Source organism: Neodiprion virginianus, chromosome 7 (assembly GCF_021901495.1).
Source record: "Neodiprion virginianus isolate iyNeoVirg1 chromosome 7, iyNeoVirg1.1, whole genome shotgun sequence".
Classification (NCBI taxonomy): domain Eukaryota; kingdom Metazoa; phylum Arthropoda; class Insecta; order Hymenoptera; family Diprionidae; genus Neodiprion; species Neodiprion virginianus.
Genome location: NC_060883.1, coordinates 15,609,084 through 15,629,148, shown reverse-complemented (window position 1 = coordinate 15,629,148; position 20,065 = coordinate 15,609,084). Strand labels below are relative to the sequence as shown.

At 34.0% G+C, this 20,065-nt stretch overlaps 1 protein-coding gene across 14 annotated transcripts in view; it reads right to left on the bottom strand.

Annotated features, from left to right (window-relative positions):
• Nucleotides 1–20,065, bottom strand: part of LOC124308353 (calpain-A-like) — a 54,218-nt gene that overhangs the window by 8,096 nt on the left and 26,057 nt on the right. For 7 of the 14 annotated variants that reach the window (XM_046770973.1, XM_046770979.1, XM_046770977.1 and 4 more), the window contains 10 exons: nt 10,866–11,042; nt 9,332–9,519; nt 6,956–7,259; nt 6,707–6,888; nt 5,528–5,778; nt 5,008–5,165; nt 4,693–4,910; nt 4,527–4,569; nt 3,568–3,612; nt 3,203–3,332 (listed from right to left, as the gene is read on the bottom strand). In XM_046770973.1, the coding sequence (XP_046626929.1) occupies nt 3,203–3,332; nt 3,568–3,612; nt 4,527–4,569; nt 4,693–4,910; nt 5,008–5,165; nt 5,528–5,778; nt 6,707–6,888; nt 6,956–7,259; nt 9,332–9,519; nt 10,866–11,042 (1,696 nt within the window). Of the gene's footprint in view, nt 1–3,202; nt 3,333–3,567; nt 3,613–4,526; nt 4,570–4,692; nt 4,911–5,007; nt 5,166–5,527; nt 5,779–6,706; nt 6,889–6,955; nt 7,260–9,331; nt 9,520–10,865; nt 11,043–12,615; nt 13,021–19,710; nt 19,729–20,065 lie in introns of those variants that run through there. The other 7 variants (XM_046770969.1, XM_046770972.1, XM_046770983.1 and 4 more) reach the window with 4 other exon arrangements.

The window sequence follows — 20,065 nt, the reverse complement described above, 5'->3', positions numbered from 1 at the left end:
AAATTCTTGCGTTATTTATAACATTTATCGACTTATATCAGTTTTTCCACATGTGTACCAACCCTGTGTTATCCGTTCGTAGAATGAAATATACATGCAGAGTCATTCCGACAATTTTCAGCAATCGAGAATTTTCACCCACTTCAATTTTCAAATATATATTTTGTATTATGGCTCTGGATCTAGGAGTGATTAAGTTAAGTTCTAGAGACACAGTGAATGTTCGGTTCAGAATCTACGATTTGTCGAGTTCGCTATAGGTTGTTTTATAAATTTCTTCAATTTATAGCTGATACTTTGACTGAAATGATCATATGTAAAATTTCTCAGGTTTCAAACTTTTCTTGAACAAGTAGCATCCTTCAGTTATATCTGATACAATTGATGTCCAAGACATGAAATATGTAACTTTTCCAATGATTTAAGACATAGTTTCATTAACTTTATCATCACTTCAAGCGTTAATTTTAAATAAATATCACCATGATCTTAATTTAGATTTGAGTGATGGTCGCTTTTAGTTTTTCAATTACTTGTGTACCCTAAAAGCTTCCAAACCATTCAGCGGGCAAGTACGAAAAAATTCACCACCGATTCCTAGCTTTACGGCTGTGATACAAGAGATTTATTTGAAAATTTGTATTGGAATTTGATTCATAAACATCATATCCCAGGTTAAGATTTCATTCCCAACATTTTTTAGCACTGGGCCATTCCCGGGTAGATCAGTTTAAAAAAAAATTAGGGTTTTGATTAATTTATTAATTGAATTTAAAAATATGATTCAATTAACTTTATGAACTACATTTAAACAGTAGTTGACAAAAAAGGAATGGAATATTTCGGATGATAATTACAGTAATTATGCCCTAACAGAATTGATTTAGCGAAAAAATATTAGATCTTAAAGAGAATTCATACGTTTACGAGCAGCATATATTTTTTAAACAATCATGTGGTGCAGCTTAGGAAATTATGTGAGTATAATTTCAACTTCAGGTATGATGTCGATCTAAATTTTTAAACACGATGTTTTTTTTAACCATATTCTGAGATACGATGTTCTCGAATCAAATTTTGAGACGTTGCAATGTCGACACCCCAAATTCTGAGGTACACTGCTTTCGAACCCAATTCTCAACTACGATGTTTTGATCAGCCATTGATAGGCAATCACAGAAGATTTGAAACAAATCATCAAAGGACTTGAGATTTCCTCTATGAATTGTTTTTTCTAAATCTTTCTCACGAATCTTCTTAACCCTCATCGGTCGCACTGGGTCATTTTTGTTCCCAGAAACCATGTATTTCTTATCGGATGACTAACAAGCGCGACTGCAAAGGGTTAAAAATTTGAGTAATATCAAGCTTATTTTTATTTATACAGTTTTCTATAAATTTTAGCTACAAATTTTTGTAAAAATGTCTTAAGAACGCTAAGACATTGAATTAAAAGCATAGCACTCAAATGTCTGAAATTTATATTTTAGTTTATAAATAAGACAGAACTTCCTTAATAAATTTGGAGGAAAAGGAGATCTTGATGTTGTTCCTAATACTTTTTCCCATGACAGAATTTTAGTAAAACTGAAGTGATAAGTCAATTTGTACTCTTGTTAAAAATATCAGTTGATTTGGAAAAATCATTTTCAGACTAAAAGAAACAAATCTCAGAGGTGAGAAGTCAATACAATGTAATAGCATTTTTTTAAAATACCCCTTACAGTATGAATGCACATACAATGTATGTATTGTAGTCATTTTTAAACCTGGATACTATCGAAAAACTGCATGGTGATTTGTACTTAGTGACCAGATACCAATGCAAATTACCATAAAGTTTTCCCACAATCTACCAGTAAATAAAGTGAAGCATATGGTTGAACTTTGATCTGACTTACAGAAATCTGAGAAAGACAATAGAAAATGGAGCTGTGCAAATAATCGATTAATCGTAGGCTTAAATTGATTTTTTATTGAATAATCGATTGGTCGTAGAGTTTTATTAACTGTTCTTCCAATTAATCGATTGATGGATTGCTCGATAACACAATCAATCAACAAAAGATGATTAATCGATTAACATGAAAAAAAATAAGTTGAAAAAAAAAACATTAGAAAGGACCCGTGACTCCAAAATACGATTGATCGATCAATTACACTACCCGAAAAAAAACCAATCTGATGCAGCGAACCTAGGTGGAAGAAAGATCGAACAAGCAAAAATAACCCAAAGTTGAAAGCGCAATACGTTTCTTTCAAATAAAATCACGCTTGTTGGAAGAAATTTTCCTTCCCTGTTGACTAGAGCAAGACCCGTAGTGCCTAATAATATATGAAACGCAACGCACGTTAATTCTCAAGACACAATGAAATATCATTCAAACCTATGAAGATTCCCATTATTTTTTATAGCAAAAAAAATTCCGCGTTTGAATTAATAATTTAAAGGATTCAATCGAACTCAAACGCAATGAACAGTTATTTAATCAAAATGTATTTATGCATACATCACAATTATTATATACGTGGCTCTCTATCGACAATTTATAGTTATTTATTCTCAGTCATTCTGAACAGTATTTGCATCTAACTTTACAGCATGCATTGAATCGTTTGTATCAAGAGAACAGAGCAAATTATTCGCAAACACAACGAGCCACATATATAAAATAACTAAAGTTAGAAGGCTGCATTTTAGTGGCATGTACATGCGTAAGCAAAAGAATAGAAATATGGGCATGAAATGATAATGTAGCTGTAAATAATGTGTAAACAAATTTTCGTGAAGAATTCATGCGAAATGTTCAAGTAGGTTGTGAAGATATCCAAGTGTGAATAATTTAACATTCACTGGGATGGGTTTGTTTGTTTTGCAGTGTAATTGTAAAATACTTCGAATATTATTCGAAGACAAACAGTTTTCAATGAGTTTTTCAACTGAGCATCTCTAGCAAATACAAGACTGTGTTCAAATTCAACACAGATGTTTATCATTTGTTTGAAAAAAAACAATTATTCAACCAGCACTTTATTGGATTTGCATTTTGAAGTTTTTCAAGGTTTCCACAGCTAATGTTCAATGATTATTACATATAATGTATGTACAATGATAGTCCATCATACCTTTCAACAATATGAATATCCACCAACAAGCACACTTTCAATATTTTTGTACATAAAGATTAACTGTGATACAAACCTTTGCGCATAGCGAAGTCCAAGATTTCTTTCAGTTCCATCCAATCGACTTCCATATCATCACCGGCAAGTTTTCTGAAGAACTCTCGTACTTTTTCCTCGTTTCTATCAGGCTCAGGCTGATCTCTTACCTGAAGGAAAAATCATCACGATTGTCTTGAGTATAAAGTACATCTAAACAAAGTAAACACTCACACTAAACATCAGTTTTAGTTACATCTATACATTTCAACTATGTTATACTCATTCTTGTGCTCGTGCAAGGTGCTAAGTAGAAATTTAATAAATTCCGACGAATATTTTAATTGGTCACTGTGTAACAATCTTTCCCCTAAAAATTACTTTCTCTTCAATAATAATACTTACTGTATCTTCTTGCCCTTCTGGCCTTTCTTTACCATGGTTATTGACCTAAAAGCCAAGCGACACAAACGTGCAACACGTGATTAGTGATTAGTGACAGTATATCACTTAGTTCCCACACAATTATAATATTGACAATGCCGACGGGCTGGTAGAACTGAGAAGTAAACGTTTTTCCTCGTATCTTTAATATAGGAAGAAAAAGGGTAATTTTGCTCGGTCGGTAAAGGTAGGAGTACTCCATGACTTTAACTGAAGATTTCCGTTGGATTGTCGTAGTACTTCAGGCCCAAAGCGAGTGGAATAAGGGAATATTCTCTAACTTTTCATGCTGATTAGAATAAAGTGAGGTAATAATTGCAAAAGTGTTACAGTTTAAACTCTTTTCTCTTCTTTGTATAAGCGAAATACCCTAGATAGTTTATTAAACAACAAATATTTTCGAGGTAAGAAAAATTCATATTTCGTTAAAATGTATCGAAAGTGAGCAGAATGAGCTTCTACCAGCCTTGTTCAGATATATGTTTTTGTGATTGTTAGTACTACTATTTGTTCCACAAACATGCAGAGTCTCTACGTGATTTGCGTTGGCTGTGTTTCACTACGTAGCGGTATTCACATATGACTTGTGAAGTATGCTGCACACCTATAAGGTTTATAGACTGGAACAGGAAATTTGACTGTTATCTGTAATAGCAATGTTCTTGATGCTTTAGAAAATTGAAAACTTAAGTAAGATTCTGTCCGATCGATATTGAGTAAGAGAATATTAGGTGAATATTAAGCAAAATCAAAAGTGGCTGTTTTGTCGATTAGTTAGCGTTATCAATTAATATTTAAAATTGAAATATTAATGTCCAAACAACTCAAGTTAATTGTTTACGCTTTCATGCATGTTCTTAGATAATCTATACACGTCTGTTGTTATTTGATTTCAGAAAACAAAACTCTATATCACATACCCTATCATCGACTTCGCCGATACCAATTTGTTCATCATTTTCCCTGCAATCAGAATTCAGAACTATAATATGATATGTAAAATCAGCATCATCTTTGATGTTTCATTAACTCGAAAGTTGCAGAAAAATTGCCAATTTCGTTATTGACTGTGTTTTCATAACTCACTCCATGTTGTTCTGATTTTCAGAAAATACTCTCAATAAGAATTCGCCTTCTTCATGCGGATCAAAAGTACTGGGAACAATGCAGTAAACACCAGGCGGCAACTTGAATCGGCAGCTAACTTCACGAAGGTTAATGAATGACGGAGATCGAGCTACCGAGGCGTTGTACTTGAAGAAATTAACATCTAACGGCTTTGGTAATCTGTCGGGATCTTCCAGCTAAAAAAAACGGATTGAAAAGTCACTACTCACATTCTTCCAACAATATGTAAGATACTTTCCTCAAATTTTTCAAACATAGCCAATTAAAACTTACACGATACATGGCAAAGCCAATTGTCAGACAATCAGCACCCATCTGTCTTTGTGCCCTACGATTTTTTTGCATCAATGCTACGATAACCGTGCATTTGTCATCATCTTCATCCGGGTATTCTAATGTTATACGATACTGGGGGTTGTGCCAAAAGGTTTCTGAAAATAGTTATGAAATTCGCTTTAACAAAAGTCATCCATCGTCAGGTTTTGAAACTTAACGATCTTTTGCATAGGCTTTTCTAATTATGGGGATTGTCACTGTATGTTGTAAAAAAATCAAAGTAATGCAACCAGGCTGACAGCTTGACCAGTTATTTCGCCCGTGGATGGTAGAACCTGTACATTATTGTTTATGTTTAAATAATTTGTACAACATGAGTAATTTGAAACCCTAAGAATTAAGATTTGCCTCCATTGAAATTAAACGCTTAGGGTATCTGGATATAGAATAATGCGAACAATTAGGTTCTGATGTTATGATGATATTTCCCAATAGTAATGATTGTTTGGCAAGGTACCTAAAAAGTTACGGCATCCACCAGCTGTTACTCCGCGTACCCATTCCCCTTCAAATATGCTCATTTCCCATTTTTTTTTACCAGCGCTGAGATCACTGTCTGTTAAAGAGTCCGGATTCAAGTTACAGATCTCAAGCCGTGTGAAGTGATGCTTGAAATCTTGTAAAGACATCCAAAATTCACCATCTACATCGAACGTTAATCCCAGTTCCTCTTTCTCATGATCAGGAATAAACCTCCATTCAGGTGATCTACAGGACGCATAATTTCAATTATGTTAATCAGATTTTTGGCAACGTTACTAGCATAAAAAATATGGCATTCTTACAATTAAGCAAATATTACTTATAGTTTTTCACGACAATAACACAATGCACTTGCACTATAATTGCTGCAGGTTAACTTCCGTAAAAAATACAGCCTGAAATTAACGAAAACTATGATCATATGCTGATTCTCAATCTCTATGACATGTGAATACTGAACTTCGCATTAGAAGAACAGTGACACGCCGATGGTCGTCATCTAATATGAAATCTATCTATCTATCTATCTATCTATTCATCGGGATAATATTACAAATAATGTTCATTTATATCCTTCAATCTGATTATGAAAAGTACATGGTATATTCTCGGCCGCCTGTGTGGCTGATGGGGTAGCTAAATATTCGCGGTTATTTTGTATTCAATTTCAGGCCTCGTATTGTAACGCTCACATCGATAATTGGTAAAACTTCATGCATCGTTCTATGTTTTGATTCTAGTACTGTGCGCTATTAGCACATTAAGAAAATTCCGAGGGGTAACTATTCCTGAATTAGTTGGTTGTAAACCAGATTAGGGGACTTCTAAGCTCTAAAGAACTGGATGACTCCAAGTGACTTCACAGGACATTTTTTCACGAAGTACACACTTCCCTTTAGGAGTGTTCACCTCCTCAAGAAATCTTAAATTCCAATAGCCGCTTTGAGTATTATTCATTGAAGTGTTGCAGCCCAGATGTTTGTACACTTTTGATAGATTTAGAATACGGTAGAATGCATTAAAAAAAATATGCAAATATGCACAAGGTTTTGCAGCCTATTTAAAATCTCTAATTTAATTCGTATCTCTGTAATTACTTTTAGATTATTTTTTTTATCTACGTTTCAAGATTTTTTGCATAATATATACTCACTGATCACTCCAAGGTCCGTTCCATTCAGCCTCGTTACCCCATGGGTTCCTCAATCTCAATAAAGGAATTTTTCCTACTTGATTTGGCGTCATGATATCAACATACTTGACTCGTGTAATACTATAGGCATGTCCCCTGATTAAACCTTCTGGCGTTTCAGCTTCTAATACGTTTGGATCCGGCTGAAAGATTCGTGTGTGAATGTTTAGATCATCTTCACAAGATTAAAAGTTCGCTTTTGTCAATTACCTCCAGTGAACAACCCATTAATGAGTTTCTTTCATAAGCTTTGAGTAGAATATTGAACAAGTTTGGCGGTGTTTCATTCATTTCGTACAGCTCTGTTACTCCTCCGGTAAAGTCTTCCATAGCTTCACATGTCGTTCCTCCCTTTAAAGCTTCATACGAACCATGAAGCTTCGCGTAGGCTTTCTCAAGCAGTGCACTCCAAAACTCGTTATTTTCAGCTGAATGTAAAAACATCAATTTCCCTTGACTAGTCGGCAGGCGATCGTCTATGACTACATCCACCCATCTTCCGTACTGCCAAAATCTAAGTGCAGAAAGCAATTGAAAAAATCAAAATTACCACTCATTGCAGGAATACATTTATTGGACGTAAACTCGCATGATACAAAAAAGGGTTTTGGACCTTTTTATTTTGGTAAAAAGAAGTGATATCTTGCTCGACCTGTAAAAACTGATAGCACCCTATTGCGGTGAATGAGCCATCCCGTCTAAATTAAAATTTCGGTAAATGGAAACAGAAGCGTTAAATAAACCTCCAACAGTGTTTTTTGTGTCAATAATGGTGAACCTGAATAAAACAACATCCCTTCTTTGAAACAGCAATCCGTCTGAACAAATTCGAATACACAAGCTGACATATCAACAATCTGAGAAAAGATTTTAAAATTAAAACGTTCAAAATGATGAAAGTCTGGTCGTTTTTATCTGATAATAATGTAATTGAGTTCAATTTACAATAGCTAGCCAGATCCCTACAAACAGTCTGAAAAACATTCAAGAAGTCTTACATTGCGATAGTTATGGAGCACAAATATAGTAATTCGCGAACATTTGTACTTATACCAATCAATTTTTACCTACTTGAGAGATCATTATCCGTAGAATTTTTTAAGAATATCTCTAAGTAAGTCCAAAAGCACTCACAATCGGAAAGTTGAAAAATTTTTAATATATATACTGTAACTCTCAAATTTTTGATAACCTAGCTTGTGTTATTTCAAGTTGCTCAGACTCATTTTTATTACGCAATGAGGATGTTATTCCATGTGTATTCGCTATCATTGGTACAAATACGAATGTGTGAAGTTGGCAATCCAAATTCAAAATTTATTAACAATTATGAGTGTGCTGACTCTCTCCGAAAGAGTTCTGGATTTCTGAACTATTTTTAAAAATAATTCATTTCAATTATTACTGAAAAATCCATCATAACTTTTGGGGGGTTCAATAACACGAAGTACCCCATTTCGAGAAAAATGCTATGTTGACTAGAGTGCCCGATAGTTATTCAGTCCCCAAAATTTACCGTACGTTGCATAAAATACTGTCTACTGACTTTTTTGATCGGCGATACGAATTTGAAAAAATAACAGCGCTGTCTCCGGTAGCCAGAGTACTTAAAGTCACGTTGCCAAAACTCCATTGAAAAAATCAGTACTGGCAATTTCTACAATTTTTCTATTCCAATTGTTATTTTACTAGAAACATCATCAATTGTCAATTCGTTTGTAAAGTGTACTGGTAAAAATCGTTTTAGATATATCGACTGGCGTGGTATGTACTATGATAGATGATGTATTGAGCAAATGGAAAGAACTTACGACGAAAAGAAGTTGCTGTTTGGAGAAATTAGATGAAATTGTTAAATCTTTACAACAATATTAAATACTGATTTGTAATTACATTCTGCAAATTTTCGCGTTTGAAAAACTTTTGTACTACATTGGACCTTCAACTGTCAGCATAGCAAATTGGCTACGTTGGTGATGCAGCTATTCTTTTTTTCAATACGTTTATTAAATTTTAAATTCAATAAATTCAGAAAAAACTTGACGAATTTAGAAATTCTGAAGGACATAGCTAAACCTGGGATTGATCAAAAAATAAATTCATATAGCTGTCAAAATTGGGAAAACCTAATCCTTTGAGACTGCCATTTTTTTGATATTTAGACTCAGAAAAATATCAGGCAGTTCGAAACAATAGTTTGCTCGATTTTTTCCGAAATGGGGTGCTTCGTAAAGTTGGCCCCTCGAAAAGTCAATATTTTTCATTAATAATTAAACAGAACTATTTTTGAAAATATTCGAGAACTCCAGAACTCATTCGGGAAGAGTTAGCGCACACATAATTCTTATTGAATTTTTAATTTGGGCCGCCAACTTCACACATCCACAAATACACACTGGCAGAGATTTTGTAAAACACATTTTTCTTCTTCCGTAACTTTCCATCGAGACAATATCACCCGTTTATCTTTAAAAAGATCCCACGCACCTTGATAGAATTATTTTTTGGATAGTAAATGAAAATATGCGATCACAAACAGTTTAGATGCAACATGAATGGTGTAACATGTCAGATGCTAAATTATACCTGAAATGGAATATCCCTGCATAGTTGTCTTCGAAGCTTTGATCTTCGGGTACAATTTGAAAGAATAAATTTGGATGTAGTGTAAGATTGGCAACAGCTGCGATGAGCCAGCAATCACCAAGCTCGCCCTGTTGTACGTCAAACCGTGAAAACCCCTCGACGAATAGTTGTGGATCGTGCGCAATTTCCTGAAAATAAGTGAACTCATTACCTATAGGTGTCTTTGATTGGTGAAATAGGAGAAAGAACGCAGCAGAAAATTCTTGTGACACACGATCTACCTGAAATTTTTATGCATCAAGATTGATTGAAAACTAAAATATGATAGTCTTGAGGATTAAATAAATCTTGGTAAGCTAGCCAGAAGCATGATACGATGAACTTGGGGCTATATATTTTACTGGTGCTTATGTTTTGTTTGTTGTCCGAAATAAGAATAAAAGCAAGAATTTCAGTTTTTAATCAAGCTTGACTAATCGAGACTTCCAATAAATGGTACGAGACACTGCCTCGCTAAATTGTGACCTGTCACTGACATCGAGAGTGTCAGGCCTCCGGATCACGGATTCTGCCGGAACTTTAAGGGCTGTTTCTACGGTTCAAAATGGAAAAGTTCTGCTGTGTAGTTTCATCCATTGGGCTTCTCTTCAGTCCGGTTAAAATTGATCAAATTAGCAGTTTGATGAGTGAAATACCGTAATAAAGGAAACCTGTTATGTATTTTTGCCATAAATATTAATGTTCGTTGTCCTCTATTTTCAATTCGATGAAAAACCCTTATGGATTGAACTCTATCGGGTTTATTATTATTTCAAAGCCATATAGTGAAGTTAGAATTCCAGATCTTCTGCAACCTAATTCTATTGAAAACTGAGCGAGAAAGACCCAATGGATGGAACCAAGCATCGGAAGTTCCAAATTTTGGGCCGAAGAAACACCATTGGAAATTTAAGCAAAAATTTTGAGTCTGGGTTCTAGATGTCCAATTTTGATTTCTTCCACGTAACTGATGAAAGATAAACTAGTTGTCTTAGATATAGTTTGCTTTTGTAGAAACCAGAACGATGTTTCGAATTTTAAGAAATTTGACCTATTTTCTCAATCGTTTATTGTAAATAACAATTTAAAAAAACTTCAATGTCGCATTTAAATCACTTTTATTCAAAAGTTTAAATGCGAAGCTGAAGTTTGTTTAATTGTCACATGCAATAAATGTTCGAGAAACTAGGTAATTTTTGGTAAAATCCGAAATATCGTTATGGTTTCTACAAATACAGACTTTATTTACTAAAATTAGTTTTCCTTTCATTAGTTACGTAGAAGAAATAAAAATTTGACATCTAGAACCCAGACTCGAAATTCGTGTTCACCGGTGTTACATATCAACGTAAAAATGACAAAAGCAAATTTTGTGAATATTAAATGGAGACGTTGGTTATTATTCAATGTACAGAATGAAAATTTACTTATTTACATCAAAACTCAAAAAAAATTTTTTCTATCTTGTTAACCTTTGTTATTCGTTCATCCTTACCATTGGACGTTTCCATTCGATGTAGCGGTCGGGTCTTCTCGAAAAATATATGGAATCATCTTGTGCCGGGAACTCGGGGTCTTCGAACAGTGTTCCATTCGATAAACATTCCTGCCTCAGCTGGTTAAAATCTTGAACTGTTCCTTGTGCTCTGATACCCGAGCCTCTTTCTCCGAGCTATGAACAACACAACAGAGGTATGAGTCAATATTTTAACGATAGTTACGAAAGAATTACAAAATAATAAGAAATTGTTTATATTCTTGCTTTCTTTCAAGAAGAATTATATTTTTTAAACTTCTCTAGATTTACAATTAGCTTAATTAACACTTAACTTCTACATGCATTATGCTGTGAATTAATTTCAGTGGATTTATTAAAAAACCTTGATATTACTTGAAAATGTTTGAAAAAGTTTTGATGATTGTAGTCATATTGAAAATACTCTTTCACAGACATGTTGGTTCAGATTTTTCAGGCTTTACATTTCAGAACCATTAATTTCAACTGTTTCCCCAAGAAATCATAATTTCTAATACAAATCTTCCTTAGTTTTTCATAACATGTTATCGTCGAAAAACATGCAGAAACACCAGAACTCATATCCTTGCAGATTTGTAGTACGAAATGAAGTTCTAAAAAAATATTCATTCTCTAGAAATCGATTCTAAACTGCAGCTTGACTTTATCGGAAACGGTCAGAAGGATGAAAGCTCAGATTTTTAAAGATTATCAATAGAAAGTGAAGTTTGTAGCGACTTTGAGAAGTCCTTTGCAAATTCATTCGATTCTGATGTAGAACTCGACCTAGGTCAGTTTGTGTCGGAAATTCTGTAGAGAATTCATTCGAATTTTTCCAGAAATAATGCAAAACTTGTCTAAACGATATCCAGAAAAACACATATTGAATTTCTAAGAATCACTAAAAACAAAATTATGAGAAATTGCTGACAATAAGTTTTTTTCACTAGAGGTGTTATTGTTCAACGTAAGAATTTTTCTCACTGGGGTACAAACGACCCCAGTGTGTCAAGCATGTAATTCTCCAGAAGTGCGGCAAACAAGGATTGATTATAAAAAAACATCCATGGATGATAAAATTTCAAACCTTTGGTGAGGGTTCTCCTCACAACTATAACATTCATTGAACGTAACTAACCTTATACAAAATCCATTTCATAACAATCAAAAACAAAAAACGAGGAACCAGTTTTGCCATCCGGCCTAGTAATTATCAAGAACCAATAGGCGTTAAAAATAGAATAAACAATCAAAAACCAATGGTATACTCGCTAATTTGACATACAGGGATACCACTTACGGTCAATCGCTGAACCTACTCATGCATTTTAAATTTAAACAAAACCAATATCTCTTATTCAACATCGTATCTTGCATGTAAGCCTATAAAGACGTCGTCTGTCTTACAGATCTCGATAATTATTGTGTCAGATGGCCAAAGTGGTTCTTCGCTTTTTGTTTTTGGTTGTTGTCAAATGCATTATGTATAATATGAAGTATGTTCAATAAATGTTATAGTTCTGAGTAGGGCCCCCACCAGAGGGCTGAAATGTTAACATCTATGGATATTTTTTATCATTAACCTTGGATACCAAGGTAAAAATCCCTCGTTAGCATCTCATTGTTAATATGCACTGTAACACATCCAAACTGCGACCATATCAAAACTTGAACTCTAGAACGCTGGCCAAAAGTTGGCGAATCGTTTGTCGGTATAATTTTTGCCTACGTTATAGTATGGTTTTCCGATGTAGTTTCCATGAGTGGTGCGAGGCTTGTCGTCGTAAGTTATGTGAGTTGGGCGTATATTTCCGGACGCGGATTGACGATAGGTGGTACATGAAGGCGCACTCGTATTGTGATTCACTTCGTCAGATATGGTTCTGTTATACTGGCGATTGATAGTCGGGCTTTTCTGCCAGGAATATTTTTTGTTTGTGTCTGTGATCTGTGGACCTTTAATAGTTATCGCCGAAACGTAAGTAGGCGCGGAGTCTAATTTTGGATAGTTGTTATTCGATTTGTAGATAGAGTTTATTTTCAAATCGGCTGTTCCATGCTGAAGATAGTTTTTGAGGCGATAGTTCCCACAATTCGATGTATACGTCCTCTGATTCATTTCAGCGTTTGAAATGGCTTTGTATTGTTACAATCTCTAAAGCTTAGCAGCTTTTCTCGCACTATATTTTAAAATCAAGAGTATTTATATATCGGTAAATCAAATTTTTTTTTTCTTCGAATTTAAAATGCAATGAAAACTCTTGCTTTTCTGCAAACTTTTTAATGCCCTGCAAGCTTCATACGTCAGCTTACTTGAAAGTGGCGAGCTTTACTAACGCTTTATCCAGCACAATATTGCGCTAATGAGTGTCAAGCAGGAAACTCGATAGGATATTTTTAAGAAGTAGGAAATGAGAAAGCCACAAGTCTGAGATTCCAACACCAAGGTTTCATTTGTTTCCGCTTTCGTGATTATTGGATTAAACTTGTTAATTGTAAGTCAGTATGATAAAAAAATTGTATTACTTTCGCCGGAATTTTAAAAACTTCATGAAGCACAATCACAGTAAAATATCAAGAAAACATTTGCGCATTTGCAATTCTTTCATCAGTCTATAGCATTTTTTTCGTCCACAGCATTTTCAACATTCACGAAATATCTTATTCCAAATATCCTTTGTACATTAGATGAGAATTTATATTATAATCTGTACGGAATACGTACATATTTTTATTTCGTAAATATCAATATAATTGTTTTTTTCTCACTACCAGTGCAGATGGGCAAAATTGTAGATGATAAAAATCTGTGTTTGTATCTGATGTGGTTGTCATTCAAATTTGAAAATTGTGACCGATCCGAATAAGAATATCAATAATTACTTGCGAATATGGTAACTAGACCGAAGTTAAACATTAACCACAAATGTAATTTGTGTTTTATTCTGTCCCGAATACAAAGTTGAGACGTACATTGCCTTTTATTTCCACCAACTTACGCGAAGCAAACGTAATTTGTATTTTGATTTTTTCAAATTACAAACAAGAATGTTATTTTGTCATCTATTTTGTGAAAGTAATTAATCATTTACATATGCAATTTGTCATTATAATGTAATTTAATTATACGCGTGACTTGTAATTAAAAGGTAATTTGTAATTAAAATGTGCCGAATACCGTTGCCTGCTGACACTTATATTTCATATTTTTTATAGTAACCTTACGGTCTCTTTACTGTCTTCCTACTTCCGTTTGATATTTCAATTCTAGCCCTTATCGAGAAAAAATTTGTAAACTTATTGTAAAAACGGTATTATCCGTATGCTGACATTTTCACAAACGCTGCCATGGATTACCGTACGTACAATCCGAGAGAGAAGTTTTAAAAAATTAGCTCTTTGCTACAGAGAATACTTCAACAAATTAAATTCAAAACTTCGAGGTACATGGTCAAACAGCTCTAGCACGAGATGAGAAATAATCGTGAGGAGCAATTTAATCCTTGAGTTAAGATCACGTAGAACTCCGACCTTTACCGATCGAGTCTTTTTCTTCCTATATGAAATAAACAACCGAACGGAAAGGGTTCACATCGCTGGGTAAGGTAGGAGTACTCCGTGATCTTAATGGTGAAGCTACGCCCTTGTTTTCACCACACCCTTGTACTAGTTCTCTAGAGTAATCTTTCAAGATACAATATATAAAATATAAACTAATACCAATTTCCCACGCCATAAAATGACTCACCGTACGACTACCGTGTGTTTTAACTTTCTGCTTGAAAAGAGAGGAAAACTATTATTATATTCATTGTCAGCCTGATTAAAATAATTTCAACCTTTCATTGCATTTTCACATTTTGAGACCTCGAGAATCATTTCCAATCACAATGAGAATAATGCCATTTGTTGTAGTTACTAGGAAACTCTAGTGGAATGGGTATAGTTACAATAATAGTTCAAATTTTGTTGGTGTTACAAGAAAATGTGGTGCAAGTAACTATTTGGTGCGTTTATAGTTGCCGGTACTACATTTTCCGGGCTTTAACATTCAATCGAATTGTTCAATTTGCTCCTACTTTTAGTTAAATAAGGCTTCGACATAAACGAATGGCTTCACCGTCATCAAATTATAGCAAACGTTACAAAAAAATCTAGTTATCCCTGCACGAGTAACCATAGTCCAGAACACATACTAAATTTTCTGATCGAAGCTGCAAAACTAATTTTCATTTTCTACTCGGAACTATACTTTGTTTACGGCTGTTGTAAAAAATGAAAACAGTTGAAGAAGACTGCGCAGTAACCACAACCAGGAGTTTTTAAATTTGCATCGGTGCATGGACGAGTGTATGTTTCCCGTTCATGAGACACATTTTTCGTCTGTCGTTAACTCGAGAACAAAAATTAATTAATTTTCTGCAGTATTCAAACTTTTTCATAGTTACACGTTTAAAAAAAAAATCAAGCCAAAGGTATATAAGCCGTGAAGAAAAAATTCAAACTGCCGCGGGTGGATAGAATATATAAATCAGAGTCTGCATTTTTGGATTGTGTTATCTCAAATCTGAAAAGGTACACGACGTTATCGTATAAAAATTTATGATGCATAGATATAACTGAATAAAGATATAACTGATTTATTTCATTCAAGTAAACACCAGTTTGTAAAAAAGTTATTAATAAATTTAGAAAAACTAAAACTAAAAAATCCATGAATTTTTATTTTTCGTTACGAACATAATTGTGCCAAAATGATTTGTATACTTGTATTGGGTAATTAACCGTTTTTCGTTCAATAAATAAATAAATACATTACGTTATAAAGCGCCATACATATGATATACATAAATGACGGAGAGCAAAATAAAAGTATCCCACTTCACCGAAGTGATGTTTACAATGAGATGTACTGTATCTGAAGTTTCGAACAGTTTCAAACTTGGAAAGCCAATTCCTTGAGAGTCATTCCAAAGTTAAGTAATAATGATTTTCTCCTTGATGTTTCGTTACGTTAACGTTACTAACTTCAGCCCCATTACTACGTAAACACACCACGTTATCAGAAGAATGTTGTAGCTATGAATATCGTGAATTAATGTTTGTTCAATTGATTGATACGCATTAAAAACGAATATTCGGAAACATTGTCGAAGTCTGAAAAATTTGGTGTATTTTATAGGTTAAGAAATTCAGTGTTCTACCCCTATAAATTTTTTTTATAAGTGATATAATCACGCTACAACGGTTTTTGACCAAACAATTACTCTGGAATTACTTTGGTTCTTTAAAAACGTTCCAAATAAAAAAAAGTCACACATTTTTTTCATATAATTATATTCAGATTTTATTTTAAATTGGTGAAAAAAATTATACGAATTGAAGAGTACTTTTTCCGTTGTAAATAGGGCGTGGAAGTAAATATAACGACAATGCAAACTTTAGAATCAAAGTGCATCAAATAATAATGTACAAACGTATACGTGTACAGAATCATCGAGCACTCCAGAGTATATGAAACCAACGTAATGTCCAAATTCTAGAGAATTTCATTGGTTTCTTTATCAAGATGACGATTAGTTGTAGGCAAAAGTGGAAATTTTTTATCGCCTTCATACCAAAATATAATTGAAAAAGGAAATAAAAAGTCGTGTTTTTGTTGTGAAAATTTTACTTTTAAAAATGTATGTTAAATAACATCACAATCTTTCTGATCACCTGAAACATTTTTACGACGACATAGCGAAAATATTTTTATGTAATATTGTTGAGATGTTTCTGAAGCATGAGCGTGACATAAATTCCCGGTAACTCATATCGTTACACTCGACTGCGTTGTTTCGAGTTCCATTTCAGGTTTAAATCAGTATTATAATTTTGTGCAACGCAGTATAACATGAATAACTTCATGTTTGCCCGGTACATTTAAATGGGTATACTCGACTGGGTTGTATTATGATATCTTTTCTTTAATCGTAAGCACGTTTAAATTAGCAATGTTATCTTGTATGACAAATTATATATAAATAAACTTACAAAAGCGATAAAATCATTAAAAACATTACATCATATTTTATCCCATACTTAGCCAATGGAAAACAATATTTCAGTCACCCATAAAAAAAAAAATGTTTTTAACTAAATCCGGGCCCGTAACGAAATTCAAAATATCATTTTTCTTTTTTGATATCGATGCAAGAGTATTTTCTCAAATTTTGAATCGAAAGACGCATAGTTTTTCTGTAATATAAAAAACTAAGGTCGCTTTTTTCATCAACTTTCAGAGATGACTATACTTTAACTGGTGTTGAAAGGGTCAGCAGAAAAACAGCGTTCAGTATGAGACAAGTTCCTATTTTCTCGAAAAATGATAGTAGTTTTACCTTAATCTGAATTAGAAAAGTTGTGTAACTAGGGAGTGAGATTAAAAGAGAAAGCTAAATTAGTACTGAAAAACTTGATCCGGATTTTTTTTTTTTGCTTTTATCAATGAAAAAAATTTGGCAAGAGAGAAAAGAAATTTCAGTCAAGATGATGCGTGATGAAAATTGTCTAGTGAGAGGTTTATCATATTCTCCTTAATTTCAACACTCGGGAAAAATACGAACGGTAAGATGAGAAACTGCTCCACACGTCACACGTTATTGGCACGAATTTGATGAATTATTTATATCGCAATACATCAAAACCGTCACCGGAAAATTATGCGTATTATGCCTGGTGTACACGCTATGATTATGCTGGACGGTGCGATAATCAAGGTACGATTATTACAGGATTTGCCACAGTTTTACAATTGTACCAATCATGTTGTGAAAAAAGATCCAGACGTCGAAAATCTCGGCTCGAAAAAAAATCCTACCTGCTCTTGAATCTGGAACACGGTCCTATAAGCAGGTCTGGGAACTCCGGCTGTAGAACCGTGCTTGAAAATGAAGCCGATGTTGTGAATTTTCGCCGCTAGCGCTAGTGAGGGAGAGGCCTACTTAGTACGCATACACCGGCCACGGGGATGGCAGCGCTCCGGTCTTTGGTGCATTAATTGAGAAACACAGGCTTCAAGACGGTCACGCTGCGTTATATAGGAAGGGGCTTGGAGTGAGACCCAGACCTGTCTATAAGACCGTGATCCAGAACGATGACTAACCTCTAACTTCTGTGTACACGCTGTGTTCGTATGAGGCGTTGTTGTTGTGTGCACGCAAAACCATTGAGTAGAAGGGGATGAATCTCCCTCGGATTTCGCTAACGGAAAGTGGTCCCATTTTTCGGGGGAAAAACCGTTATTTTCCGACCGGCGGAAACATTCAAATAGATTTAATTTGCAATACAGAATTCATAAGATTTATGGAAAAAGACAACATAGAACGCTACCGGTATTGCAATACGCAACGATATTACGTATAATCTTATAATTTAATAAATATGTCAACCTTTCGTTTACCCATTATTCCGATAATTGTAAAAAAAAGTTTCTTACTACGAAATGCGCAACTTTATGCATGAATATCGTGAAATTTATTACAATTCGTGTAACATGTAACTGGTGTCAACAACTCGAATTAGGAGGTGGAATGTGTATCTATACTTGGCTCAAAAGAGCGAATGAAAATAAATTTGCGTTGATCAGAAAAATGAATTTAATTTAGAATCGATAATTAAAAATACAGTTAAGTATGTAAAATGTACTTGTGAAAGCAGCATAGTTATTTAAGTGTAATATGCTTTACTTTATATTCATATGCTAGGTGAGTCTAGACTGCTCTCGTAGCAGTCTGAGTGTTTGTTTTTTTTTTTTTTTTTTTTGTTATGTATAGCATCAAAATAGCATCGGGCAATCACGAATGTTTTACCCGTTGTTTATTTAATTGATAAAAAGTTTCATTCGTCAACAGTTCATATGACCTGACGCAACTACGATGCAACCTTCTTTAGTGCGGATGCGCAAAACGTTCCAAGTTCGATGTAAATCGATACGCTTATGTGCAGTGATAGTCGGGGAATGTCAGGAACATTAAGATACTTCCATATTATGACACAGTGAGGTTAGCCACACGTGCGTTTTCACGCTACGATTATGTTGGTATGATTATGTCGACCAATCATAATACGCACGTGCAACTGCATTACGTCTTATATTTTATTCGATGACTTTAGTCACAGTCGCTGTGAATGCGAACGTGAAAAATGATACCGATGAAACTACGTAAAATCGCAAGTTCGGACAGAGTGGGATTGCGATAAATTCAAAATATCTACAAATTCATTTTTTTATCGTTACTCTCACTTACACCACATCGTATTGCCGTATAATTGTATAATAGTTAGTGAATCTCTACTGTGTTACGAAAATATTTCGCTATTGTTATACTTTTCAAAACATTTAAAGTATATCATTCTGACTACCGTGCATTGTTGGGCGAATTTCTAATTAAAGCACCACACCACGATAATGGGCAGAAAATTGTGTGTATTCTCGTTATTTTTTTAAGGAAACGATGAAAAGATATATATTTATAAACTAAACGTTGCGGTCTGTAGCAAAAAATTAACAAAATGGCGGACTACTACATTTTTATCAAATATTGCGAAAAAAGTGAGTTGTAAAAAAAAATAATAGAAGTGGGCCTGTGGTAAACAATTTCCCACGTGCTGCCATAGAGACTAGCTTTTCGTAGAATAGATATGACACGCCCCGTACAAATTAAAGGTATAGTTTTTTCCATTTGCTGTCAACCAGGTTGAAAAATGTAGTTTTGAGAAAAACGCGTTCAAAGTTTTAGTGATGGATAATTCATACGTGAACCTAAATTTATTAACTCACCGATTCTGACGTCTAATGCCTTCGATACATTCATGAGGCCCATGTAACCAGCGTTGAATAGTATACAAGCAATATATTATCAGCGACAATTTCCAAATAAAGGAGTTTAAACTCCACAGTCACGTGCTCGAAACTGTTTCACAGAAAATGCTTCATTTCCCTCAGTTTTACGAATTTCTTCATAAAATCTGGAGAGGCACTCTTGGAACATGTATCTTTAGGAAAAAAAAAACAAACAAAACGCAAGATTTCGCATTTTTATCGTGGTATTGTGCCTCAATTAAATACAAATTACAAATTATAATTTCAATTTCTATTTGAAAACGAAATCAATCGGAGAGTAATTTACATTATT